We start from the raw sequence: 26990 nt of genomic DNA, 5'->3' as shown, positions 1-26990 counted from the left end.
GAACTGAAAACACCACGAAACACAAAATAGCTAACAAAAGCTAAGTGCATCTCATGGTGTCAGAGCTTTACAATGCTGTGAGAACAAAATCTCTCGACTCACCTTTATTTTTTTATTTTTTTGAATCAGCTGAGAATGAGAGCACGCCTATTCAGCAACTATTAGAGCATTTTCTTCGCCAGCTCCAGAGGTAAACAGTTTCTTGAGAGCTTGAGCTTGGGAACATGGGGGTGTCTTCCCCCACCTCCACCTGAGAGGCAGACCGCCGGTAGGGTGGGGGGTGGGCGAGCATGTGCGGGAGCAGTGTGGGAGAGCCGGCTGCCAAGTCAGCGCAGAGGGGTCAAGGCTGTCATGATTCACATGTCGCTGGAGCCAGGAAGGCAGTTTCGGAATTCTTAGTCACATAAAACATCTACCACAATTGTAAACAGCATAGGTATTATGTTTTATTTTTAAGAAACAGGCTTAAAACTTGGTGAGTTGTGTTACGTTTTTATTATGTGGAGTTTGTATCATTTGGAGATCTAGATCTGTAGTTTTCCCAGTTTAAGTAAAGATGTTTTTGTTTTTAGAAAAGATCCTCATGGGTTTTTTGCTTTTCCTGTCACGGATGCAATTGCTCCAGGATACTCAATGATAATAAAACATCCCATGGATTTTGGCACAATGAAAGACAAGATTGTAGCCAACGAATACAAGTCAGTCACGGAATTTAAGGTAAACTAGTTTCAGTTCCTCAAATCACTGTTGTGAGGCTCTGTGTGTTTATGTCCAGTGAACACTCTGTCTTAGCTCGTTTCCAGTTGTAAGTTTCCATGGGCTTTGGAGCATTTGGGCTGGGGTCACCCAGACACAAATTGAGGAGCGGGTTGGCTGAAACGTTCGCATTGAAGGAGCGGGTTGGCTGAAACGTTCTCCTTGTTTTTGTCTGGAAACCCAACTGTATGTTGCAAAGCCATAGAAACGCATTGGGTCAAACAGGAGTGTGTCCGATTTGGTCTAGCTATAGAGCAGTTATTTCTAGAAAAAGTTATTCTAATTTTTAGTTTTATGTTATATTAACCAGGAATTTAGCTTTTTAAAAAAAAAAAGATTTATTTTTGTTTGTTTATGATAGAGAGAGAGAGAGGCAGAGACGCAGGAGGAAGGAGAAGCAGGCTCCATGCCAGGAGCCTTACGTAGGACTCGATCCTGGGACTCCAAGATCCTGCCCTGGGCCAAAGGCAGGCGCCAAACCGCTGAGCCACCCAGGGATCCCCACTTTTTTTTTTGTTGTTGTTGTTTTTTTTTAATAAATTCTTACAGCTCTTGAGTATACAGCTTTTATTTACTTATTTATTTTTAAGGTTTTATTTATTCACAAGAGATACACACAGAGAGGCGGAGAAGCAGGCTCCATGCAGGGATTCCAACGCAGGACTCCACCCCAGGACTCCAGGATCACGCCCTGGGCCAAAGGCAGGGGCTAAACCACTCAGCCACCCAGGCATCCCGAGTACATAGTTTTTAAATCTGTTTTTTGCTGCCATCTATGAGGTAGAAATTGGTTCTTGGCTTCAAAACCTAGAGGGATCAAAATGAGTGCTTGACGGTTTTACTAATAATGTCATTTAGGAAAGGGCATCAGTTTTCTTTCTTAGTTTCTGTGAAATTTGGAAGACTTGGCTTTTTTACTTTCATTTCCTGGTGACGTGACTGAGAGGCTTTGCTGAGTTGCAGAAGCAGTACCACATGAAAGGGTACGGCGTGCGGTGGGGTTTCCACAGGAGGGTTGGGCAGATGGCTAGCGGCAGCCCGAAACTCCTCTACCTTCCTAACATGGGCCTGAGTTTGGTCTGCTGCCTAGTGACCGTCCTGGCTGTGAGCAGTGTCCCCTTACCCCCGGCATCCTCAAGACTGGTACCTCGGGGCCAGCGAAGGACAGGGGCTTGGAGGCCTTGGCTCAGGGCCAGTGCTGGCATTTGGAAAGGGCCGGGAGAGATTGCACTGCGTTGCCCGGCTGGCTTTAGCTGTCTTTGTGCCTCCTGGTGGCTGACTCACCTGTGACAGGTGTGTGCCCAATGTAATTTGGTTAGAGTGACAAGATACTGAAGTTTCCAATAGTTTACCTTTAACATAAGTTGTTCAGTAAGAGTCTCCTTGTTTTAGGGAAAACGTTTTCTCTGATACTTGTAGAGAAATTACCTGTAGACAAAATTCTGAATTCTGTGGAAAAATCCCAGAGATAGAGGACATGAGCGTGCCCAGGTCTCAGCTCATCCCTTAACTTTAATTAAAAGAAGCTGACTGTCAGTTCTTGTTCCATTTACATCTGAGTTCCTCCCAGAATGGGTGAGCTGGAGACAGAAGAGAGGGGGCCGCCATATTCTTAGAATGTGCGCATGTCACACTTGGGAGGAAGTTCAGGGCTTGGCAGGCTTCTCACCGTGTGCAGGGAAAGACCAGGGATGAACAGTTAGGAACGTTTTTCTGAAGGGCTGTGGAAACCGTTTGTTAAACTAACGAGCCTAATCTGCTTGTTTCCCACTCACTTTGAGCCTCTTGACAGGAATCCAATTTCTGCTCTTGTCTTGGTGGTATTTCAAATTGGATGGATACTATTTTTTTTTCCCTTTCAGGCAGATTTTAAACTGATGTGTGATAACGCCATGACCTACAACAGACCAGACACTGTGTATTACAAGTTAGCCAAGAAGATCCTTCATGCAGGCTTTAAGATGATGAGCAAAGTAAGAAGCCCATTGGCAGCAAGGAGCCACAGAAACGAGAGTTCTCCTCTGTGTTTTTATGCCTAAACAGAACCTCACCCCCAGTGAATGACATGCTTCCATCCATCCGTCACTGGCCGCGGTGTGGACCCCCTGCTCTAGGGTAGATGTCCCAGGTCACCCTTCCCTGCAGGCAGTCTCTTTTCTCTCTCTCTGCTCACGCTCATGACCCAGCTATAACGTCTCCTGTAGGATTGGTGGAAAGTTCTGGATCTGTCGATCTGAGCCTGGGCATCTTGTCTCACTGGATTGCAGCCAGCCTATGATTTGTTTTACGTGGCTGCCCACTGAATCTAGATGAGACATCTTGGCTGTCGGAGTGGTCTCCCAGATCTGTCCCATGAGCCAGGTTGCATGCGTCATGCATCTAGGACCAGTGCCTTGTGCCCGATCAGCCTGTAGGTGAGGTGTGGGCCCTGTGCCCCCCGGCCTGTCCCCTCTGCCGGCCCCGGGGTGCTCCCAGCTGGTCACCCACACATTTGGTGCTGACTCCCGTGACCACCTCCTGTGGTAGCGCTGTGGGGGTCAGCGGTTAGGCCAGGTGAGGCTGGGCCATCCCCATCCCACCCATCGTCATGGCACCCTGGTGTGGGGCAGAGGTAAAGCCCTGCTGCTCTGTCCTTTTTGATTCTAGGAGCGGCTGTTAGCTTTGAAGCGCAGCATGTCGTTTATGCAGGACATGGATTTTTCTCAGCAGGCAGCTCTTCTGGGCAATGAAGATACAGCTGTCGAGGAACCCGTCCCCGAAGTGGCACCTGTACAAGTAGAAACTGCCAAGAAATCCAAAAGGCCGAGTAGAGAAGTTATCAGGTACAGGGAAGTGCATTTGCCTGCTGTGTGGGACACACTTGGGAAGGCGGGGGGATGAGCCTGTGCCAGGGCCCACGTCCTTAGAGTCGCTCAAGGACGGGCTCCTTGTGCTGCACGCTGGGGGGAACAGAGGCCCCTGGGCCTAGATCCGAGCTCTAGCGTCAGGCGTTACCAGGCAGCTGGCAGCCAACCTGGACCAGCTAGGATTTGTTCTGCAGGAGAGTCACTGTCTTGCTTGTGGACATAGGGGGCCAAGGGCAGGGCAGCCTCTGCCACCACACTGGGGCTCTGTCCCAGCCGTGTCACCAGAGCCCATCAGGTCACAGCTGCTCCCATGTGTGTGTTGTTTGTGGATAATCATTGGCCCTTCGCTCCTAAGAGGTTCCGTCCTATATGCAGGACGCATGCTGCTGGCCTGGCTTAACTCTCTCAGCCTCGAGACAGAACTGTGCTGTGGGGCAGGTGGCACGCATGGGAGTTGGGGCTTCTTTCTCATCGTATCCCCTGAGTGTCCAGCTCCTGCGGTCCTACACCCTGGACCAGAGAGAGAGCTTCCTTATAGTCTCAGGGTCCCCAGGCAGGCTTTGCTCCCATAGCTCCTTAGAAAAAGTCTACCATTTGCTTCTAGAACGTTCCACAGGAGAGGCCCACCTCCCTTGGGTGCTGCACCCGGTGACTCTTGTTTGAATAAAGAACTCCTTCACATGGGGCTCCTGGGGCCCCTTGTCTTTCCAGCTCACACTTACTTGCTGCTGGTGCTTCAGCCCTCCACGGAGTTTTGCCCCTTTTTCAAACGGTGCCTCAAATGACACTGTAGTTTTGTCAGCTTCCTATCAAGCATTGAGGTTCCAGTCAGGTGGCTCTCAGATGGACATGTGTAGCTGGGACACGAGGAATGCCTTGTGGCTGTTGGGGTTACCTTTACTCCTAAGGGGATGTTTTGTGTTTCTGTGGTTGCAGCTAAAAGGTAAGGATTAAGGTATGCCTTGTGTTGCTCCTGCCAGCTCCTGGTGACCTTGAGGAGTGTTAGGGACTGGCCACGGGTGAGGTGGGAGCAGCATGTGCCCTGGGTCTCCTGGTGACTTGTGTGGTACTCCTGCTTCTTCATAGCTGCATGTTTGAGCCGGAAGGAAATGCTTGCAGCCTGACTGACAGCACGGCGGAGGAGCATGTGCTGGCCTTGGTGGAGCACGCAGCTGACGAGGCTCGGGACAGGATCAACCGGCTCCTCCCAGGGGGCAAGGTAGCGTCAGGAGGTCTGGGCGGCACTGCGCCCTGTTGATGCATTGTTCACTGCGGGGTTGTGTTGGCTCCTGTCACCCCCTCTGTTCCTGGGTGGGAAAGGCCTCGGAGGGTGCCTCACAGGCAGGACCCTCCCAGAGGCGGTGTGCAGTGGGTGGACGGCCATGAAAGACCCACCCTTCAGTGGGAATGTTGGTTACCGTTGATGGAAGCTGGGCCTGCCAGGCTTCTGCACCACAGCTTGAACCTTCTGGTGTGCTCATGTCTCTGCACCTCTGCGGTATGCCGTGGGCTCATGTGTCCCAGGTGTGGGCCTTGGGAGCTGCTGCAGCAGCTGCTGGTCCTCAGGAAGAGGCCCTTGCATCCTTTCAGCACTTTTTCTGCCATAAGAATAGATCAGCATGTCCTGTAGAAACCGTGCAAATATAGAGTGGTTTAGATTTTATTTATTTATTCATGAGAGACCCAGAAAGAGGGAAAAGCAGGCTCCCTGCGGGGAGCCTGATGTGGGACTCTATCCCATGACCTCGGGATCATGACCTGAGCCGAAGGCAGGTCAACCACTGAGCCACTCAGGCGTTCCCTGCGTAGTTTTAAACCATGTAGTCTTGGTAACAAGGACAGAGATGAAATTAATTCTGGTACGTTTTATTGACATGGTATATCCACAGTCTCCCGTCAGCAGGTACTCCATGAAAAACACTAGAACTTCACATTCTATTTTAACGTGAACTCTTCAAAATGTTCAGTGAACAGAATATAAAGAATTCTGACTGATGAAATTTTAGATATGCCAGGTTATATAAAAACACTGAGGTAATTTTTTTTTTTTACTTTAAAGCTTCCTGGTAGGAAGTTTGATGTTCCCTGTGTAGCTTGTGGTGGTGTTCTCCTGGACCTGCTGGTCTGCACGCCTGTTGTGCTCTAACCTTGGGGTCTCCAAGGAGCCCTGGGGCCCTCCCTCCATGGGTAGGGCTTGGAAAAACCCAGTGTTGACCTGTGTGTACTGGTCAGAAGCACGTGCCCAAACCAACACCCATTGCTCCTGGCACTGCACCTGCTTCGCTGTCCTCTGTTTTGGTGTTAGAATTCCACAGTGAGAAACCTGATGAATTTCTTGGTCAGGGACAATCAATCCTCCCGTCCCCACCTCTCCTCCCAGCCCTGCACTCAGGCTCCAGCTCGCAGGCCCAAAGGCCCTCCTCGTCCCATTCCCACATCAACGTGAAGGTGCTCCTCTTCCTGGACAAACGTTCCTAGAGATTTTTAGAGGAGGAGTGGTTTTGTTCATGGTTGGTCTTTAAGTGGAAGTAAGTCCCTTGTGGTTTAGAGATGGAGCCTCTAGGCTGTCCACAGACACGGCACTTGGAGACTAGGGTCTTGTTCTAGCTTCATCTGGTTCAAGTTCCCATGCCCTATAAATTGGTCATCTCTGCCTAAAGCCTATTTCCAAAGCGGCTTTAGAAGGGTCACAAGCCTGAGTCCTCCCAGCGCACACACGTCTGAAGTTAAATTGGGGAAGGTACGAGAGGGGCCTCTGTGGCCTTTTCCATGGGGAAACCAAGAACCTTGTGGCCTGGGATTCATCCCAGTTAGGCTGTACTGGAAGGCCTTGATTTTATTGGCATAGCAGCAGCAGCCACGATAGCAGGAAGCTCATTGGGGGTATAGGCACTCAGTTGTGCTTTTTTGCAGATGGGTTATCTGAGGAAGAATGGGGATGGCAGCCTCCTCTACAGCGTGGTCAACACGGCTGAGCCGGACGCTGATGGTGAGTGGGCTCTGGAGGGGCTGGGCTTCTCTGAGGCCCACATGCTGCTTTCTCCATCTCTGCACTGCCAGGGGTTTTGTTTGAGATCAGCGTTTCCCCTGCAGAGCGTGGCACCCATGGTAGAGCATAGATAAGCATCTCCTTGATGAGACCTGTGTGTGATAAATGGACAGAGGGCAGTCGTCCAGTGGGGGCAGAGGTGTTGCTCAGGCCTCTCATGCTCAGTGGCCCCTAGGCTAGGCGGCAGGACTTGGAGCTGCATTCCTGCAGAGCTGCAATTCTAGAAGTCCTTATGGCTCGACTTCCTGATGGCATCACAGAGGATTTTTTGATATGTCAGGGAGAAACCAGAGTATCCAAATCTCCACTCGCAGAGCTCGGAAGAGCCCCAACTGTGAGCTTTGGAAGAAATTCCCTGTTTGAGAATCCTGTTAAGGAGAATCTTGAGGGAGACACAGATGCTGGATCTGCTCACCTATGCAGTCACTTCTCTGGGCTCTAAGAAGCATGTGTATCCTCATCCATCTCTCAAAGGGTTGTCCTTTGAAGAAAGGCAAAGTTCGCTTGTACTTATAAGACACTCACGTACCAGGGAAAATGAGATACTGTGCATTGGTCTCGCCTGCATGGCTGTAGGGCTGCTCCCACCCGCCAGGGCACCCGGCAGTGTTCTCTTGGGGTGGGGAGGGGGCCCTGGACGGGAGATAGGTTTGCTTCGTGTTCTCCAATGCAGACCATGTGTGCGCTCTGGCTGGAATGAGCGGTAATGTTCTTGTGAGAGAACAGATGAGCAGATCAAGTGCTGGCTTGGAAAGAAAAAGAGAAGGTTTGAGAATTATAGTGGCTCCTGTGAATTTGACTCTAGCTGGTGTTTGTGAAAAGCGCCTGTGCCCTCCCCCATGCCCTTGCCCCTGCCCATGAGAGGCACTGCAGGGGCTGGGGGCTCCCCGAGCTGCAAGCTCACAGCAGGTCCTCTTGCAGAGGAGGAGACCCACCCAGTGGACCTAAGCTCGCTCTCCAGCAAGCTGCTGCCTGGCTTCACCACGCTGGGCTTCAAAGACGAGAGAAGGGGCAAAGGTGAGTGAGACGGGCAGGTCGGGGGGGCGGGTCACAGTAGGGGTGTGGAGCGGGGTCCTCCCCAAGGTCTTCAGGGATCACCTGTTTTTACTACTGTGTCCACATGCTGGCTCTGATGTAGCGGCGAAGTTAAGGTCATTAGGAGTGAGGGGAATAGAATAGAAGTGAGCGGGCGAGCTCTTCCGTTGCCGTCTGCTCTTACCAATGGGTGGATCTGAGCCCCATGCCAATGGTGGGGAGTGCATGAGAGTGTCTGGACAGCGCGAGTGGGCAAGGTGGGAGACGGAGGGCTGGGTGGGCACACTGGAGGAGGGAGGGGCTGCCGTGTTGGCTGCGCTGGTGTTTGTGGCCGGCTTGCCGGTTTCAGAGTATGTCAGGGCATGCAGCAGCTTTGTTCCCAGGGGACGCCTAGCAGTCCCTGGGGATGTTTTCTGGTCACACTGGTACTGCCGGCATCAAGTGGGGAGAGGCCCAGAGCACTCCCTCCTCTCAAGGTCTGACTTACGTGGAGGTGCCAGCAACGCCTTCTCGTGGGTGGTGATCCTCTGACTCCCTTGACATCCTCTGGGCAGGAGGCAGCCTCTGTCTGCTGGCACAGCTGCCAGCACTCTTTGGGATGGGATGGGAACCCGGTGCTCACCTCACTACAGAATGTAACCGGTTCTCTGCTTGTAAGACGAGGGTGTTGAGGCAGTTCTACTAGTTAGACCCAGAAAGCTGCTCTGGCTTCAGGTGTGTCAAGAGCGGAGTAGCACGCAGGAGGTGGGGTGTGATTGTGGGGGCGGGGGCGCACAGCCCCCGGACAATGCAGCGTGTCTCCTGCCGGGCACCACTAGCACATGTGTCTCATGTCCTCTTGCTCTCCCTCTTGTGCTCTCAGTGACGTTTCTCTCCAGTGCCACTACTGCACTTTCCATGCACAACAATTCAGTATTTGGCGACTTGAAATCGGACGAAACGGAGCTGCTTTATTCTGCCTACGGGGATGAGACGGGTGTGCAGTGCGCGCTGAGGTAAGCAGGTTTGGCATCACCACCCGGTTTCTTGCTTGCTGCACAGTGGGACTGTTCCTAGTGTGGGGTTGGCGGGGAGAGAGAACTGGTGGCAGTGGGTCTGCACAGCAATTTGCAACCTAATTTCTATAAACCACTGGTGTGCTGCAGGCTGATCTTGAAGTTCAGGTAACTCGGCTGGTACTGTAAGCAGGTGACGATCCAGGTTCTGCTTTAAAAAGAATGTGAGAACGTGTATATACAGCACCCGCTGTGCTTGTTTAGAGTTTGTTGTGTGATTTTACTGAAATATGGCTTCGTGGCTGTACTGGTCTGCTTGGACCACCAAAATGGAGCGCCACAGGCCGGATGGCTTTGATAACAGGCATTTGTCATCTGGTGGTCCTGGAGGCTGGAGTCTGAGGTCCCGGGGCAGGCAGGGCTGGTTCTCCTGGGCATGTAGATGCCAGGTCTCCCTGTGCCTTCACTTGGGCGTCCTGCACTGTGAGCCTGTGTCCTCATCTCTGCTTCCTTTAAGGACACCAATCATAAGGGATGAGGGCCCACCTTAAAGACTTCGTTCTAACTTGATCACCTCTTACAGGCCTTGTCTCCAAAGACAGTCCCATTCTGAAGCACCAGGGTTAGGGCTAGAACATGAGAATTATGGACACAGGCGAGTCCCTAATAGGGACTTTGATGTGGTTTTATTTTTTTTTTTTTAAAGATTTTATTTATTTATTCATGAGAGAGACACAGAGAGAGGCAGAGACATAGGCAGAGGGAGAAACAGGCTCCATGGAGGGATCCTGATGCCAGTCTCCAGGATCATGCCTTGGGCTGAAGGCAGGCACTAAACCTCTGAGCCACCCAGGCTGCCCTAGATGTGGTTTTAAAATCATAGATGCAGTACTGTGCTTTTGTAGAACTGTTTTTCTGTGTATTTTCTTGCTCTCCATGCTAGGTAGAGATGGGTCCCTTCTACAGAATTTTAGTAATTTTCCAGGAGAAAAATAAAATTTTGCTAATCTCTAAGAAATTGGTTTTGTCCACATTAGAGCTTCTTTTAATTCTAAACAGAATATAGGGTATATTTTAAAAATGAACAGTAAGAAGTCAGCCCTTAATACAGTAAGTGAGTACCTTATGCGACTTTTGTGAGACCAGAGAAGTAGAAGTGGAACCAAGGAGGAAATTTGTTATAGGCAAGGACAGGTCACAAGTGGTGACCGTCTCCTTTACCCCCTGCGCTGTCACAGCCCTTCAGGGATAGCAGCCACCTTCAGTTCGGGCGGCACAATGCTCCCCGGCTGTGGTGGCCTTCCCCAGGCATGTGCCTGAAACACACAGTACAGTGGAAATCCCAGTCCTGTGGGCAGTGTGTGGCAAGCAAATAGCGCTCCTCCCTGGTGTCCCCATGCCACTTCTCCACATGCTCTGTTCTGGGGTGCTTCCAGACCATGCCCTGCTCCCTTCACACCCTGTTTGCTGGTGTCTCCTAAGATGCTCCTGGTGGAGACTTGTGCATTGTCATAGTTTCGCTTCCACTCTGTGTGAATTTCTGACATCTGGGAAGCTGTTTGGAGCCTTTGCCTGGGCTTTGATGCTAGAACTTGGGCTTTTGTTCTTTGCTTCTTTTTCAAAATCTTTTATTTATTTTTTATTTTTTACCATTTATGTGGGTCCAAAAATCAAAATGATGCTCTAGGGTGTACATGGAGACTCTTGTTTCCATACCTTTTTCCCTCCTTCCCATTCCGGAGCATCTTTCCTCGATCTACTTAGTTTTTAAGTCCAAAAAAAAAAAAAGGTAAAATTAGGTTTCTTTTACAGAAGTTAGTAGAAGATATTTGGTTGACACTTGAGCAACACAGCTTTCAACTGTGCAGGTTTACTTATACGTGGTTTTTTCTTTCTTTTTTTTTTTTTTTTTTTGGCTTTTTCTTTTCATTAAGTGTAGTACAGTACTATAAACGTATTTTTTCTCGTATTTTTTGTAACGTGTTTTTATTTAGCTTTATTGTAAGAATATGATATGTAATCCATATAATGTACAAGATCTGTAGTACTCCGTTGTTTTATCTCATCAGAAAGGTTTCTGGTCAACAGTAGACTATTAGTAGTTAAGTTCTGGGGGAGTCAGAAGTTTTATGCAGATTTGCAGCTGGGCAGGTTGGCACCTCTAATCCTGCACAGATCATGGATCACCTGAACATGCGTAGACTGTTGTTCACATTGCTTTTTTTAAAAATAATTTTTTCTTGAATTGTTTCTAGCCTTTTTTGGGTCATAGACCACTTTTAAAATCTGATGAAGACTCCTGATACCCTCTCCGAAACTGTATCTGGGAGGTTTGCTGCTCTCAATAACACCCTCTCTTGTAGAGGACCGTCTGAGGAGGGCTGAATAGGGCAGGCTCCTAGGGTCAGGACCAGTGGCACTGGTGAAAGAATCTGGAAGACTAGAGCAGGTGGTGCCTGTTTGACATGTTCTCTCACGGCCCTTCCAGCCTGCAGGAATTTGTGAAGGATGCTGGGAGCTATAGCAAGAAAATGGTGGATGACCTCCTGGACCAGATCACTGGTGGGGACCACTCACGAATGCTCTTCCAGCTGAGGCAGGTGGGTGCGCTGTGTGGTCCTACTTGTCATGCACCCACATGCCCTTGGCTCCTGCCGTTGGCACCACTGCCATAGAAGGAGCCCATCCTGACTGATGTGGTTGTTAGGGAATTGCTAGCTATTCGTCCCTCATTCATTGTAAGTCCTCTCTGTTGACCACATATTCACTGTTTCTGGCACTCTTTATAACTTTGTGTGTACCTGAAATTTTTTTCATCTGCTCTTGTTTTCCTTCATCCCGGAGAACCTTCTGTAATATTTTTTCTGGTATAGACTCGCTGACAGTGTATTTGGTCATCTTTTTTTGGTCTGAAAAATATTTTTATTTTACGTTTATCTTTGACATTTGTCGTTCCTGGGTCTGGAATTACAGATGGTTGTCTTTCTGTCTCAAAGATGCCCGGTCACATTGTTTCTGAAGCATCTGTAATCATTTTTATCTGTTTTCCACTTGTCTCCCATTGTCTGGTCAACATCAGGGATTGGCACACTTTGGCCCATGAGCTACAAATGTTCTTTTACTTTTCTTAATGACTATAAAAAAAGAAGAGTGTGTGACAGACCTTAGGTTTGGTCCTTTGGAGAAAGTTTACTGACCGCTGCTCTAGATGCTTTTAAACTTTAATCATTGTAACAGATTCTCAGCGGCTCATTACTGATATGTCGTGTTCTTCATGTTTATTCCGCTTAACATTTGTTGACCTTCTTGGACCTGTCAGTTTATAGTTTTCATCAAATTTGGAAGATTTTCATCCATTATTTCTTCAAATACCATTTCTGCCCACCCTCCACTTCCTTCATTTTTCTAAGACTTCAACACTGGTGTTAGAGATCTCAACCATTCCACATGTTGTTAATGCTCTGTTCTTTTTTAGTCTTTTTTCCCCTCCTTCAGTTCAAATGGTTTCTGTTGCCGTGGCTTCAAGTTGAGTGATCTGTTTTTATGCCACATCTATATCTGCCATTAATCACAGACGATGAGTTTTTCATTTCAGGCACTGTATTCATCTTGACTTCTGTTTCGTTCTTTCTTGCATCTTCCCTTCTACCACATTGTGTTCATGCTCTCCTCTAAATCTTTGCACCTATTTCTGACGTTTATTACAGGTGCTTTAAAGTCCTTACACACTCATTCTGTCATCTCTCTCACTGCTGGATTTGCCTGTTGGCAGATTTTCCTTTGCTTCTAGGCCATGATTTGTTGCTTTTTTGTTTGATTGGATCCTGGGCGTCGCACTCTTGAGTCTCTACCATCTAGATTGCTAATAGAGCAGCCAGCAGCCTCAGGTGGCTGGTGGAAACATTACTGTGGCCCATCTGAACTTAGGATGAAAATGTGAGCTACAAACCAGAATTTTAGAGATGAGTACAAAAAATGAAATGTAAAAATATTTTATTGTTTTATTTGGATTATATGTTAAAAAATTCTTTTGGTACATTAGATTAAGTGAAATATGTATTGTTAGTTGTGCATTAACATTAGTTTTCATTGGCTAGTAGAAAACTGAAGTTTGATGTCTGCTCCTATTACCGCTGGGCAAGGCTGGTCTGGATTTTACTGTGTTCCTTTAAAGAATGTTGGCGTTCTGTTTGGCAGAGTTCTTGTGAATTACCTGATTTCTTGGGGTTTGTTTTTAAGCTTTGTCAGGGCGGGTCTAGGTGGCCTTTATGTTGGGTGAGTTAGGCCTTGATACTGAGGAATGGCCCTCTGGGGTCCCTTCTGGTGGACTGCAGTGAGGGCTTTGCTTGGCCAAGTGGAGCTCAGATGTGTCCCATTGTGCACGCCTGGCCCCGTAGTGTTCCATCTGTATGCACAGGTTCCTGTCTGCTGGGTTTGTCCCTCCTGGATTTTGAAGCCCTTGCTATGAGTTGTCCTCTCCAGACTTTGTCCCACCAGCCTGTGAACTCTCACTTTTCAACCTGCTGTGGCTACTGTGGCCTGAGGGTTTCCTCCCGGCGCTGCCCTGGGCCGAGTGTCTGAAGCTCTGTCTTTATGCCATGTGGTGGTTAGAGCAGAAAGCCCCATCACATCCTGCTGACTCACTTTGCTTTCTAGATTCTGGTTGGATGACTTTTCTGAGTGAACTTGCATGGTAGGAGTTGTGTGATTTCCAGCGTGCTTCGGGATTGGGTAACGTTTGATACTAAAGTGTATATGTTAGCAGAGGCTTATGTGTGAAATAGTGACGATATTTATTTTTCGATTTCACTTTATAAAAATCACAGTGGAAGTGGATTTCCAAAACATTATCATAAACAAAAGGTCTCAGATGCAAAAGCCTACAAGCCGACTGATGGTTTCTAGGTACATGCACACACTAGGGTATGCTGAAGGTGACGCTCCTGCAAGGTTGTAGGGTAGTTGGATTTAGGGTTGTGATCTCCACATGCGGTCATGTGTAGCTCGAAGTCCCATACGGAATGTGGTCACGCAGTAGTAGTGAAGTGGGTGCTGTGTAGCCTGATGAGAAGGGTACGTCGCCCCATAATGTCCCCCATCTGAGGGCACAGGTGCCTCTTCATCAAACACATAAACCACCAGTCTTGGCATTTTTCCCGTGTTGCCCCTGAGACAGTTCAATGTCAGGCTGTGACTTTGTGGAATAACATGGGTGCCCTCTTACTTCTTCATCTCCATCTCGCCCAGGGTATTCTCCGGGCACTTGGTAACCTGCCAGGGGTCTTGGCTGGGGCTGCATGAATCGTGCCTTCTACAGGTCGGCTTGGCTGTCTCGCTCCGTCGGCCAGCTCCAAGGAAGCAGGCAGGGCCCAGCTCTGGTTCACACTCTGGTGTGAACATCATGGGGACAATCCCAGTGATAGTAAGCTGTTTTCAGTTCACGCATGTGGATGTGACATGAACAGATGGTCCTATATAGAACTGCTTTGGAAAAACTGGCTTCTCTCCTGTTTTGATTTGCAGAGGAGAAATGTTCCAGTGAAGCCTCCAGATGAAGTGAAGGTGAGTTGTACAGACACATAAGTAAAAACCTAGTTATGAGCATTCCTGTGGGGAAGGGTCACATTCAGCCTCTGAAATGGGATGGCTGAGAAGAGGTTCATGTGTTTTATTGAGAAACTGATTAAGTGGTAGTCTCCCTGACTCTAATTTTTAATGACTTGGGTAAAGGATAGAAAGCCAAAGCACTTCTCTTCCAGCCCAGATGCAGCAGCCCGCAGAGCAGTGACCATGCTGGGGGCTCTGTGTCTGCAGGTGCCTGGGGGAGCAGGGGGCCTGTTGGGGCCTGTAAAGCGAGGAGTAAGCTTAGTTCCTAGAGCGGTGGGTTCTTCAGCCCTCTCAGCAGGAACTGTGTGCTGTTAGCCAGGTGCATGTGTACTGCACACTGGTGAGGAAGGCCAGCTTTGGAGACCCGTGTCCTTGGAGCATTCCCAGAACCTAAAGCAGACGGTCTGGATTTGAGGAAACTTAATTGTGGTCTGCTCTTAGTTTCCGCATTTCTCGTGTTCCTTGGGAGTAACTTGAAACATGCACATTGACGATAAGCTTTGAACATAGCCCCTGTGTTGGAGCAGCAGCCCTAGGCTTTGGGGTAGCCTGTGGGGTCCTGGGCCACAGGTGTTACCTGGCCTCGGTGGACAGAAGGCCCACTCAGGGCAGGTGTGACAGGTGCCCATCAGGTGGGGCTCATTGAGTGACAGAATGGGTGTCTCTCTGAGGGTGTGTTTCCTGGTGTGGCCAGGTTTGAGATGCAAGTGGGGTCCTGCTCAGGGTCTCTGGCCTGGAGCACATGTCCCACATGGTGTCTGTGGAGAGCTGGGACGTGCTGCAGGCCGTCTTGAGCTGGGAGCCCAGCACTCACTCCCTCTGTCCAACCACCCTCGCCTCCATGCAGACAGCCCAGGGGCTGCCCAGGGATCTTTCAGAAGAGGCCTCCTGTCACCTAGGCTGTCCCTTGTGCCGGGAGCACCAGGCCCCAGTTCCCCACCCTCTCAAGCCCATGGTAGCAGCCAGCCATTGGGTGAATTCCCACTGGCAGGGGGTGTGTGGCCTGGTCTTGGCACATGAGGAGGTGCCTGCCTCTCCCTCATCTCTCCTCATTCCATTGGTGCATGCACCCCTCACAGCATCTGTGGCAATGTCTCCCTGTCACCACTTACGGCTCCAGACATCTTTGCAAATACACCATACATGGTTTTCTTTAGACTTAAATTTTTAACACAGTTAAAGGCACAAACTCTAATGATAATGTCATTTCCACACTACTTTGGAGCATAGATCTCCATACTTAACAAGTATGCAAAACTGGCTGATGGGAAGGTGGGCACCAGAGTACTTTCCTGTAGGAGAGCCACAGGGCACGCTAACCTCTGGGATGTTTTTGGGGTGTGTGTGGAGGCTGTGGCTGAGTGTGGTCTCTAAGGAAATATTGTAAGCAAACCAGTTTCTTTGAAATTGTTTTTACGAGCTTTAAGGTGCCTCATGTTTTAGGGTCATCAGGTAAACCTGTAATAACCTTGAAAGCCATAGCTATGGGATAATTGCTCCAGCTGTGTAAGGATCAAGGGCCTTGTGTGGGGGCCCTGACAGACTGTGCCAAGCCTTAGTCTCTGGTTGCAGAGAGGGTGGTAGTTGTGGGGTGGTTGTAGGGCTATGGCAGCACTCACTCTGGTGCCTGGCTGCTGCCATACTCTGTAAACGTGGGCTCAGCCTGGTGTGTTGATTGCCCAGTCATCCCTGTAACACTTCTTTTAAGAGAAGTTATTTATCAGAGCATGGACAGAAGTGACTCTTAGGAAAGCCAAGTGAAAGAAACAAATTTACAAATCATCTAGAAGAACTTAACAGAATGGGGCTCACACCCAGGAAAGACAGCCCGAGGGGAGTAAGCTCACACCCAGGGAAGACAGCCTTACTGGAGTAAGCTCACACCCAGAGAAGACAGCCTGATGGTAGAGGGCTCACACCCAGACCCAGCCCCAGACAGCCCGATGGGAGTGGGCTCCCACCCAGAGAAGACAGCCCCATGGGAGCGGGCTCACACCTAGGGAAGATAGCCCGATGGGAGTGGGCTCACACCCAGGGAAGACAGCCTGACAGGAGAGGGCTCACACCCAGGGAAGACAGCCTGACAGGAGAGGGCTCACACCCAGGGAAGATAGCCCAACAGGAGAGGGCTCACAGATGGTGAAGACTGTCCTCCCAAGCTATGTCGGGGAGTGCAGTCTCATTGGACAGTAGCTCTCCAGCAGTGACCCAGGTCTCCCTTAAAATACCAAAGATGGCTCCTCTAGGTTTATTTTTAAGGTAGCCACATGTTAGCTGTTATATCCTAGTATCTTCGAACAACAAACAGGTGTGGAAGCTTTGTAAGTGGTGGGGAGTGAGTGTTGGGGAACGCAGCATTGTTTCTATAATGACGCAGAGCAGGAATTGACACTGTAGAGGCGCAGGAGGGCAGCAGGTGCCACAGAGGAAAGGGAACACACTGGCGTGGGTCTGCCTCCCCATCTAGTGTGCAGTCCACAGCAGTCGTGAGCCCTTGGTGTCCTGTGTCTGTTGCTGGGACCTGTCCCTCCCCAAGAACCCACAGCCTTTGTGTGGTGTCGGTTTGGTCTCCACAGGACAGCCTTCTGAGTTCCCCCCATGATCATGGGTGTGGCAGTGTGGACTGGACATGCTGTGGTCCTGCCTGCTGCTCAGATGTGGACGCAGCAGAGTGGGCCTGTCCTGCCTGTGGGTGTGGGGCCCCAATGCTGCCGTCGCTCCTGTGAGTTCAGCTGGTGTTAACTACTCGCTCAGTGACATCTTTTGTCTTCTGCTTCGTGTCTATCTGTCTCCTGCAGGCTGGGGACTCGCTGGGCGACGGCAGCTCCGTTCTGGACTTCATGGCAATGAAGTCCTACTCTGACGCCTCTCTGGACATCTCCATGCTTGGCTCTCTGGGTAGGTTGTGCTGGGCATGCTTGCATCATTGGGCTCCCTGGAAGAGGCGGACTCTGCTCTTGGCCCTGGTGCAGCAGTAGCCTACAGGGCAGCCCCTGGGGGTCTGGACTGATACACTGAGGCATGTCCTTGCTTCCAGGAGTGTGGCCACCGTCCTTGGGACCCCCTCCAGGGGTCCCTTGAGCAGTCTTGCCCCAGTCTCCTTTCTGCCATCGTGCTCCAAGTGCAGGATCGCTGTGCAGTTCACATAGGGATGAGCTGCCGGCCTCAGCCTGCCATTGCTGCATTGGTGTGTGTACATGTACCCACGTGGCCATGCCCCTGTGGACAGCTGACCCCTGCCCTGCCACACACAACATCCTCTGCTCTGCACAGCACTCGGTTTTGGGGTCTCCTTGACCACCTGGCTTCCTGCTGACCAATGGCTCTCATGGTGTTCTTCCTCTCCTTTACTTTGGACACACCGGAGCCTTACCTCGGGGTTTCTCTCCTGAGAGCACCCTCCCCTACCCCGTCCACCCAAACCCCCATCGCGCATGGTGGTGTCTGGAGACGTCTTTGGCCATCACACTTGGAGATGTGCTTCTGGCATTGAGGGGAAGGCCGCACATGCTGCTGAACACTCACTCTGAGGCGCAGGGAGCAGCCCCCCAGGAACAACCCAGCCCCAGGGGTCACTACTGCTGAGGTTCACAAACCCTGGCTATGTCAGAAGTGGGTTTCAACTGACCTTCAGATGACTTGAGACTGGGTCTTGCATGTCTGGCTTAGGGTGGGGTGTCTTTAGTGTAGTGTGTATAGTGCAGTAACCCCATCCAGTTTGGGTCTACCATCTTGCTTTTGGTTATTCTCCCAGTTGTTTGGAGGTCCCCACGCTGACCACCAGGTTTGAGGGTTCCCTGGGGCTCCTGGCTCTGGTTCACTATAGCACAGGGGTACGTGCCAGGATGCACAGAGGGAACGGGGACACAGGCGGGGTCTGCGGGAGACCAGGTGGCACATCTGCAGATCGCAGGCTCCAGGAAGGACAGCAAGTGTTGACTGGAAACCACATCGACGGTGTGGTCAGTTGATGTGCAGGGACCCCTGTGTCTTGGGGTGGTGGGGACCGTCAGCAGCCAGGGGCCATCCTAGCTTTTGAGGCCAGTGGTCTGAGGCTGCACTGGTAATGCTCTGCCAGCCGTTCTTTCTCGAATTCTGCTGACGATTTTCTCATCTGTGCTGGTTTTGGTAGTTTGGCTATAACGTGCTTCCACATGCCTTTGTTAGCTTGACCATTCCTGTGTTTGGTTCGGTTGGGTGACCTTGGGGCTTTGTTGACTTCATCACCCCTGGCAAGCTGGGTCCCCAGTTCTGCCATTTATTGCCTAGTCCCTTCTGTGCTTTGTGTCTGGCCATCCAGCCACCATGGCTGACCTGCTGTTGCCATTCTCGGGGTAGGGTGGGGGCTTGTTACAGACACCTCTCTCCCCCTGCCCACCTTTCTCCTCTGCCTTTGAGGGACAAGTGCCCAGTCAGTGATCAGTGTCTGTCTTGTTCATACCCTCCTGCTCTCCTGCCCGGTGGTGGCTCCCCACAGGTCACCCTGCAGCTCTGCCATCAGACGTGCTCGGTCTTATTCTGACAGGCCATGAGTGATGTGTAGCCTTTAGACCCTTCCCAGGTTTTGTTTTGCAGTGTTCTTGGGATAGCCCCAAGGCACATTTAGTGTAGGGGGGCCTTGGTCCCACCATTGGGCTATATCCTTTTGCAGACATAGGCCACAGGTGTTGCATACGTGTGTGAGCTCTTGAATTTCCTGGGGGGTTGTGACCTCCCCATGCACACACAGGTCTCCTTCCCGCCAGACCTGGGAGGTGTCTAGGCAGCCCATCTTCACCTGCTCTTAGACTGCCCACGGCTCTGGGCCCCCACCCGGCTCTGGCCTGTGGCCTATCCTGGCATTTTCAGGCCTCTAGTACACACTGTCCTGCATCCTATTTGTTTATGTGGGGGGTGGGGGGTTCAGCGGGGGGGGGGTTATAGCTCTGTGTGTGAGATGGCCCAGATTGGACGTGGCACCTGGTTCTTATCTACTCTGGCAATCTTGCCCTGCCCTCCAGGTTTCCCTGTGCTCCCCCAGCTTCGTGCACATTGGCTGTCATCCTGAGCGTGCATAGAAGTGAGGGAGAGCACATGGTTACAGGCCACAGATGCTGGCGTGCAGTGCTAGCCAAGGCTGCTGGCAGCCCCGCATCCAGTCGTCCTGTGTTTGCACAGGGAAAGTGAAGAAGGAGCTGGATGCTGACGACGGCCACCTGAACTTGGATGAGACAGCAAAACTCCTGCAGGACCTGCACGAGGCACAGGCAGAGCGTGGGGGCTCCCGGCCGTCCTCCAACCTCAGCTCCCTGTCCAACACCTCCCCATCTGACAGGGACCAGCACCACCTGGGTAAGGGAGCCCTAGGCCCCAGCATCTGTCTCAGCCCACAGGCGTTGTGCATCATCTGGGAAGAGGGCAGCCAAGCCGCTGGTGGGCGGGGCCGAAGATCCTGGTACTTGGGTGCTCACACGGGCTGCGGGTCAAGCCCCCAGAACTCTGCAGGCCCTGCTCCCTCCGCAGGGCGTCCCTGCCTCCGGGGATTCTGAACCACGTCTCCCTCGTCAGGCAGTGCACAGGGTCAGTGTTTTGAATGGAATTTATTCCGTGTTAGGTGTTGTGGTCTTGGCCGTGGGTGCTGGTTGTCCCTGTGTCAGGAGCCCTGGCTCCTGCCACATCCCAGGGCCCTTGGACAGGGAAGCACCAGGCCCCGGACACTGACAGGCACATTGAATTCAACTTTGGGGACGTTGGTTTCTTCTGCTGTTCTTGTTAGTCCTAGAATAGGGTGTTGAGAAATGCTTTGTTCCTCAGGACTCTGATGTGGGGAGAGCAGGTGGCCTTGGCCTGGGGCCTTCTCTCTTTAACGAGTAGGGTGACAGGTTGGGCAGATGCATGGACGCCACCAGGATTTCAGCTCCTCCAGGAAGGGAACCAAGTGTTGCTTCCTGGCTTCTTGAATTTGCTCAGTGAGCTCCCTGAGCTACTGTTTCAGTTCTCAGATACGAGCACCAGCTCTGCTGAGCCCCTGTTGATGTTGGGCAGTTAGGGGATGCTTATTAGCTTGAGGTGGGGGGTGGGAGGAGGAGGGTCCATGGCTCTGTGGCTGACCACAGTCACATCTGAGGACACATTTCCACGGGTCTGGTGCATGGTGTGTGTGCAGACCCATCGTGTGAGCGCCCCGTCTTTCCCACACTTGCAGGAAGCCCTTCTCGCCTCAGTGTTGGGGAGCAGCCAGAGGTGACCCATGACCCGTACGAGTTTCTGCAGTCTCCGGAACCTGCAGCCTCTACGAAGAGCTAGCCTTGTAGATAGTCTTCCATTATTTTTTAATTTTTTTTATTTGCATGTACAGAGTTTTTGTCCTGAGACAAAGACTTCCATTTTGTCCCCTTTAGCTTGCGGGAAGCAGCCCTGGGGAGGTGGTGAGTTGTCTCTAGTACCATGTCGGCCACGCACGGATCCAGTGTTTGTGTGCATAGCCCCATGAACCCTGAAGAGTGGGCAGCACACAGAAGGGTGTGTGGCCACATGGAGTTGAGCCGGTGTCCGTGTCTGAGCTTTGAGCAGAATGTAAAGCCCGTCCGTGCGCTGGCCTGTGCTCCCTGGGATGCGGACCTGCCCACAGCGGGACTCCTACGTGCTCTCTGCCCTCCCCACCCCCTGCGCCCCCACGTCTCCGAGGCAGGTCCTGGGGGCCCGCACCTTCCCGGCCTGGGACTGGCCCTGTGCTCCTCCTCCTGTGCCGGGAGAGGCCTGCCTTCTGCTGGAAGACCACACTGCCTCCTGGCCACGGCCACGTGCTGTGTCCATAGACCTTTTTATTCTGGATGTGTTTACTGGATGCCTGTTTACATTTGCAAAACAGAGATCTCAATAAAATACAGAGTGATTGCGTATAATTATTCGTAGCACCATGGGTATCTGCTACTGAGGGACTTCTCAGCAAAAAGCTTTGTCATGAAAGGTTGCCGGTGTCCACTTGTGACGCTCACCATCTCCCCTCCCTCTGTGTCTAGCCCATGTCTCTCCTGCAACAATATCCAACTTGACCACCCTGCACATTTGCTTGTGTTCCTTTTTTGAAAACAAAGTTGAGGGCTCTGTTACATCCCAGGGCAAGTCAGTCCTGGGAGAGAGAGAGAGTGCGTGACTGAGGCAGTGGGCGGCGCCATGCGCCCCAGCCCCCGAGCGCCCCTGGGTGCACAGGGCCCCTCACACACATGAGGTAAAGGGAGCACAAGCGAGGTGTCAGGAAGCAGCTGTGGCAGAGTGCCAGTGAAGGAACGAGCCGCTGGAGGGTGAACCACGGTCAGCTGCCAGCCTGCCACCACAAGGTCAGGAGGGTGCGGGTCTGTGGGTGGGCTCTGCCTTCCCCAGGGCTCCGAAGGTGAGGTTCTGGGCAGGGTTTGGCCCTGGGTTCAGAGGCTGGAGTTGCCTTGCTGAGCCCTTTCCTCTCCCTGGCCCCCAGCTGGGGTTCACAACCGTGCCTCTGGGACATGGCCCTGGTGTATGTTTTTGTGAGACCTACTGAGACAGTAGGAGGCCACAGAGCCCCATCCCCCATGAAGGGACCGGCCCCCCCACCCCGAGGGCCTTATCACATGTGCCTGTGCTGTAGATGGGCAGATCAGGCAGGGTGACCTGGGGATTCCTGCTGTCTGGGCATGGTCCCTGGGGAGCCACAGGCTGCTACTCAGAAGGCCACATGCCCCACAAGAGGGAAGACCGGGATAGGAGGGCCCACTGAGCCATCTTTTTATTTCAGTAAAATTCACGTGACCTTAAATTAACCACTGACCGCTTTAAAATATGCAATTGAGCATCATCTGGTACATTGACAATGTTGTGCAATCACTACTATTGAATTCTGGAATATTTCCATCACCCCAAAAAGAAACCCCATCCCCATTAGCGGCCGCTCTCATCCCCTCCTGGAGCCCCTGGCAACTGCTCCACTTTTGGCATCCATGAATTTTCCTGTTCTGAGCATCTCCTCTTAGTGGAATCTGCGCTACATGGCCTTTTGTGCCTGGCTTCCTTTCCTCAGCACAGTGTTTTCAACGTTCTTTCACGTAGGGTATGTCAGCATGGGCCCAGGGATGCCCTGTCCTTGCCACGGACCCTGCCAGGGCTCAGGCTGTTGCTGGCGGTGTCACAGCCATGAAGGGGGAACCTGGGGCTTGGGTTGCCTCCCTGGGCCCTCTGCTTGAGGAGCCTAGCAGGCTCCTGGTCAGTGCCTTCCACTCCTCGGCAGCCTCCTTTAGGGTTTGCTGAGGTGCAGGGCACCGGGTCTAGAGGTCACAGGCCCCAGGAAAACCCCTGGGGAGGGCCTGGCAGCCTGCACACAGGTGTATCTGGAGAAGCATGTTCCGTGCAAGAGGCAGAGATGTTGGTCATCTTAATTTACTGGAAAGCACTTTTAGGCCCTGTACAGACTGCACTTTCCAGCAGCTGGAGTGATCCATCACTGCAGATAGGAGCCGTAGACTTGCTGCTGACACTTGCATGCTCTGCCAGAGACAGGCCTTCCAGAAATGAGTGTGCATAGAATGACCACACTTGAGGGTGCCCTGCCCTCATGTCCAGTTCCCAGCAACCAGTTCAGTTACTCCTGACACCTCCCACCGTCCACAGCCCCTCCTGTGCTGTTGGCCGGATGCTCGGGGTTCTGAGACCCAGGTGTCTGGTGGTGCATTGGCCTGGCCTGGGAGCAGTATGGATAGTGGTGGCCGGCAGGCCCAGCTGCATGGGTCTCTGCCTCCTCCCTTGCAGGGACCTGGTGGTCTGCCCATGGGCAGGTGCTGGTGTGCAGGGCCCACAGGAGGCGGCCACTCTCCCTACTGCCAGCAGCCTGGCCTCCAGCCCCCTCATCCCCTAGGCCCCTCTCATCTCGGGCCCTGTCTTCTGCCCATCATGGTCACACAAGGTGGCCAGGATCAGTGTCCCTCTCATCCGCATGCGTATTCTGCTCCTTGAGATTGCTTGGGACATGTTGGGCCAGAGGGACACAAGTGTAAAGATGCAGAAGCCCGAGTGAACACAGACTGGGTGGAGGGGGACTGACCCAGCCCAGAAGTAGGCCTCAGCACCAGCCGTGTGGCCCAGCTCCCTGCCCAGAGAAGTACCCAGGCACCCCAGCAGGGCTCTCATGGCCGCCCTGGCCCTGCCCACTGGCTTCTCTTCCATCTTGGGCCTGGCCCTGCTGTCTGGTGAGAAGCAAAAACCCAACCACCATGGGTGCCGGGCAGGAGGGCCACACACTGCCTGTGGGAAGCGGCTCCGCACTCCTGGCTTGGGTGGCTTCCCCCAGGAAGTGTGTGATGCTGGGCTCTATAGAGCCTCTGCTGTCCCCCACCAGGGAAGGGTCAGAGAAGGCCGTGTGGGGCGTCCTTGGACCCAAATGGGCACTGGAAATGTCCTGTTCTTGATGATTGAGACCCTGAGGAAAGAGGCAGGGGAGGAGAGGTCTGTGCTGAGCCATCGTCGGGAGGGACCACTTCCTGGCACATGGTGTCCATGTGCCCTTCGCACCCCCCCCCCATGTTGGCCCTTCTGTGGCTCCTGAGGGGGCAGACTGGGAACAGTGGTGTCCGATCCGACCTGGACAGAGCATGTGAGTTTAGGCCCCTAGAGAAGACTTAGCCACCAGGTCAGACGTCACAAGGAGCCTTGGGATCAAGGCCCCTGCCACTGAAAGAAGAGGTGGCAAGAGCCTTCTGCTGGTTCACTGAGGGGCTGCCGTGAGAGGTGCTGTAGTCAGAACTTGGGACCAAGTAGAAGAACTCCCACCTGCGGGTGCTGCCTGCCAGCACGCCCTGTCGGGGGCCCCTGTGCCGTCTCTGCACCCCGCCCCTCCCCCAGCAGGTAGCGGGAGCTCCGGGGAGGGGGGCAGCCCTGGCTTTATGAGGCACCTCCCCGGGTTCCATTGCTCCCATGGCAACCAGGGGTCCTCAGCTGGGTCTGGGCCAAGCAAGAGGCCCGTGCTCTTCTGTCCAGCCTGGACCACTGATCGGGGGCTCGCAGAGTAGGTTCTGGCTCCCGGGGGGAGGGGGGGTAGGTGCCTCGAGCTTCTGTTCTGACTGGGGAACTTGCAGGTGTAAGCTCTGCATGTCCCAGGTGGGATAGAGAGCAAAGCAACCACTGAGAAGCTGGCAAGACCTGTGTTAGGTGATGAGTCCAGAAGGTCACATCTGCACAGGTTGTAGTGTCATAAATACGTAGGCAGGGTGCCCAGGATGCCTTGTGCTGGGGAGCACGGTGTGACAGGGTTAGCACCTGGGGATGGGGACACAGGAGATGTAGGAAGAGCAGTTTCAGCCTCCTGGCCCCATCTACAGTGGGGGGACCAGCACAGTGGCACCTACACGAAGCTCCTACAAGTTGGCCTTGCTCATGTTGGGGACGTGGAGGTGACAGTGGCCTTGTGGGAGCATCGCACACCAGGACACAGGCTAGAACCCTTAGGGAGGACAAAACACAAATGTTAGGAACCAAACGGGTTAAAATGGGCCCCAGGCCTAGCAGGGCTCATTTCCCAAGCTCACTACCAGGTCTACCCAGTGGGGTGTCATGCTCCCCCCTTCCCACGGGCGGGGTACAGACTAGCAGTTTCAGCATTTACAGGAGTAGATTTGGCGGGTGTCAGGGAGGTTGTCCAGAGACAGTGACACCACAACAGGCGCAAGATCAAGAGATGGCTGTTCGCAGGGATGGGGCACACTGTTCCAGGCCAAGGAAATAGGCTGAGAAAGAGGAGGAAGAGAAATGGGTCCAGAAACCCTGTGTGTCTGTGGTGTGCATTTGTGGTGCATGTGTTGTGTGTTTGGGATGTTTCTGTGGTTTACATACAGTGTGTTGTGTGTGTGGTGTGCATGTGATGCGTGTGTGGTGTATGCATGTTCAGGGAGGGTGGTGTCCTCTCGGGTGTCTTGTCTGCACGTGGAGCCCACGTTAACTGTGCCCTTCGCACCCCAGGAGACAGGATGTCCCACATTTGTTGCGAGCCTAGGGTTCATTTGCAAGTTTTGAACTGGTGTGATCCCCATGAGCTAAGGATCAGAGCAGAGGAGATGCTCTGCCCCTTTTGCACACACGTCAGACGAGTTGAGGAGAACGTGTGTTTTTTCGTGCACAGAGGTGTGTGTGAGCGAAGTGCCCGCCATGGGAGGGGACCCTTGCCCGCCGGAGCCCACGCAGCTGCGAAGCCCTGACTGACTACCGCCACGCCTGCCCCGCCTGCTCCTGGGAATCGAGGGTGAGTGTGCGCCTCCTGTGGCGCTCCAACCGTGGGCCCGGCTTCTATCTAGGCGTGACCCCTGCAACCCTGGGCTGCACTTGCCCCTGTGCATTTCCCTCGGTGTCTCCCGAGGTCTCGGGGCCTCCTCCAGGTCTGATGTGGGAGCTTCCCAGAGCCCTTGGAGGAGCAGGGACTTGGTGTCCCTCCAGACCTCATACTTGGCCACTGCACACTCGTGACACTTGGGCAGGGTCTGTTGAGGTTCAAACCGCTCTCAGAACCTGAAGAATCACTCTTTTAAATTTTACACATTGCAATACCAGTTGCAGCTTTGGAGCTTCCACACTCGGTCATGGTGACATTTCCATCCTGGGGAGCCCTTAGGACAGGGTGCCACTGCGGGCAGCAGGTTTGCTCCTTCTGCAGGATGAGTGGTGTCTCTACCTCTGTTCTCATGTTACTTAGAATTTCTTCTGTCAGTGCCATGGCGTTGCCTTCCTGTCCCAAGGTCTGCACGTGCCCTCGAGCAAACCATCACGGGGTTTGGTCCTTGGCTGTGTTCTTTCTGTTGATTGGCGCTTCTGTCTGAATGTTGTAGTTACTCAGGAATCGCACTGTCATGCAGGGTACTACCCCACTGCCCAGTGCTCTGGCCTCGCTGGGGATGGGCTGCCATCCAGTGAGATGGCCACCATGGGCCCCTGAGGGTCCCACTGACCAGCGAAGCCCCACCTGGCCCCACAGCCCAGGAACGAGGCGGCCGCCCATGGACAGCAGCCACCCTCTGCCCTCCTGTGGCAAAGTCTCAGGGCTCTACCTGTGGTGGCTGTGCTGTGTCGCTCACCCATCCTGACAGCCTGCTGCCTGGCCAGACGTGGCCACAGCTCCCTCCCAGCCCCTGGGCTCAACCCCAGTGACCCCAGAGCACCTGAGGCCCCAGAAGCCCCACGGTCCTCAGATCTTCGTCCTGTGGCAGGAATAGTATGACTCTCTGGGGATGTGGTATCTTGTTCTGTCCTTAAGGGAAACTTACAGGAAGATTCTCTGAGGATTTCAGGCAGGTGAAAGCATCACATGGTCACACCAACAAGGGTCTGCTTTTCCTGCAGACTCATTGTCGGTTTCCCCAGGGATGAGGGCTTCATCCTGATGTGGGTCTTCCTCCTGCACATGATGGGGTTCCTGATGCATCAGTGCACATTTGTAAACAAAGCCCACACTCATCTCTGGAGGTGGTCGCGGCCAGGCCTGCACTGGAGTCCTGGCGCGTACCCTCCTGGGTCCTGGGCCCTGTGGGCCTCACACCCTCCAGAGTGTTAGCACCAGTGCTTTGCTGCTGTGGCCTGGGCAAATTGCGGGATTCCCCAGGGACCCTGGAGGGCTCCACCCACCATATTCCTCAGGATGTGGGCAGCCCTGGGGTCCCCTTGCCACACAGGCCACGGGAAGCATCCATGCACACCTGTCTGCACCCCTTGCAG

At 52.7% G+C, this 26990-nt stretch overlaps 1 protein-coding gene across 4 annotated transcripts in view; it reads left to right on the top strand.

Annotated features, from left to right (window-relative positions):
• The window catches only part of BRD9 (bromodomain containing 9), a 28577-nt gene extending 3051 nt beyond the window's left edge, over positions 1–25526 (top strand). The window contains exons 4-16 of one of the 4 annotated variants that reach the window (XM_041731708.1): positions 130–190; positions 573–717; positions 2619–2729; positions 3403–3578; positions 4689–4821; positions 6516–6591; positions 7573–7668; positions 8549–8681; positions 11170–11281; positions 14205–14243; positions 17087–17186; positions 19446–19619; positions 25408–25526. In XM_041731708.1, coding sequence (XP_041587642.1) covers positions 130–190; positions 573–717; positions 2619–2729; positions 3403–3578; positions 4689–4821; positions 6516–6591; positions 7573–7668; positions 8549–8681; positions 11170–11281; positions 14205–14243; positions 17087–17186; positions 19446–19619; positions 25408–25487 — 1436 coding nt within the window. In that variant the 3' untranslated portion in view covers positions 25488–25526. Of the gene's footprint in view, positions 1–129; positions 191–572; positions 718–2618; positions 2730–3402; positions 3579–4688; positions 4822–6515; positions 6592–7572; positions 7669–8548; positions 8682–11169; positions 11282–14204; positions 14244–17086; positions 17187–19445; positions 19620–20472; positions 21153–25407 lie in introns of those variants that run through there. The other 3 variants (XM_041731710.1, XM_041731709.1, XM_041731707.1) reach the window with 3 other exon arrangements.
• Positions 25527–26990: the final 1464 nt, after the last annotated feature.

Source organism: Vulpes lagopus, chromosome 17 (genome assembly GCF_018345385.1).
Source record: "Vulpes lagopus strain Blue_001 chromosome 17, ASM1834538v1, whole genome shotgun sequence".
Classification (NCBI taxonomy): domain Eukaryota; kingdom Metazoa; phylum Chordata; class Mammalia; order Carnivora; family Canidae; genus Vulpes; species Vulpes lagopus.
The sequence above is the reverse complement of the archived record's forward strand: the minus strand, read 5'-3'. Positions and strand labels throughout refer to the sequence as shown.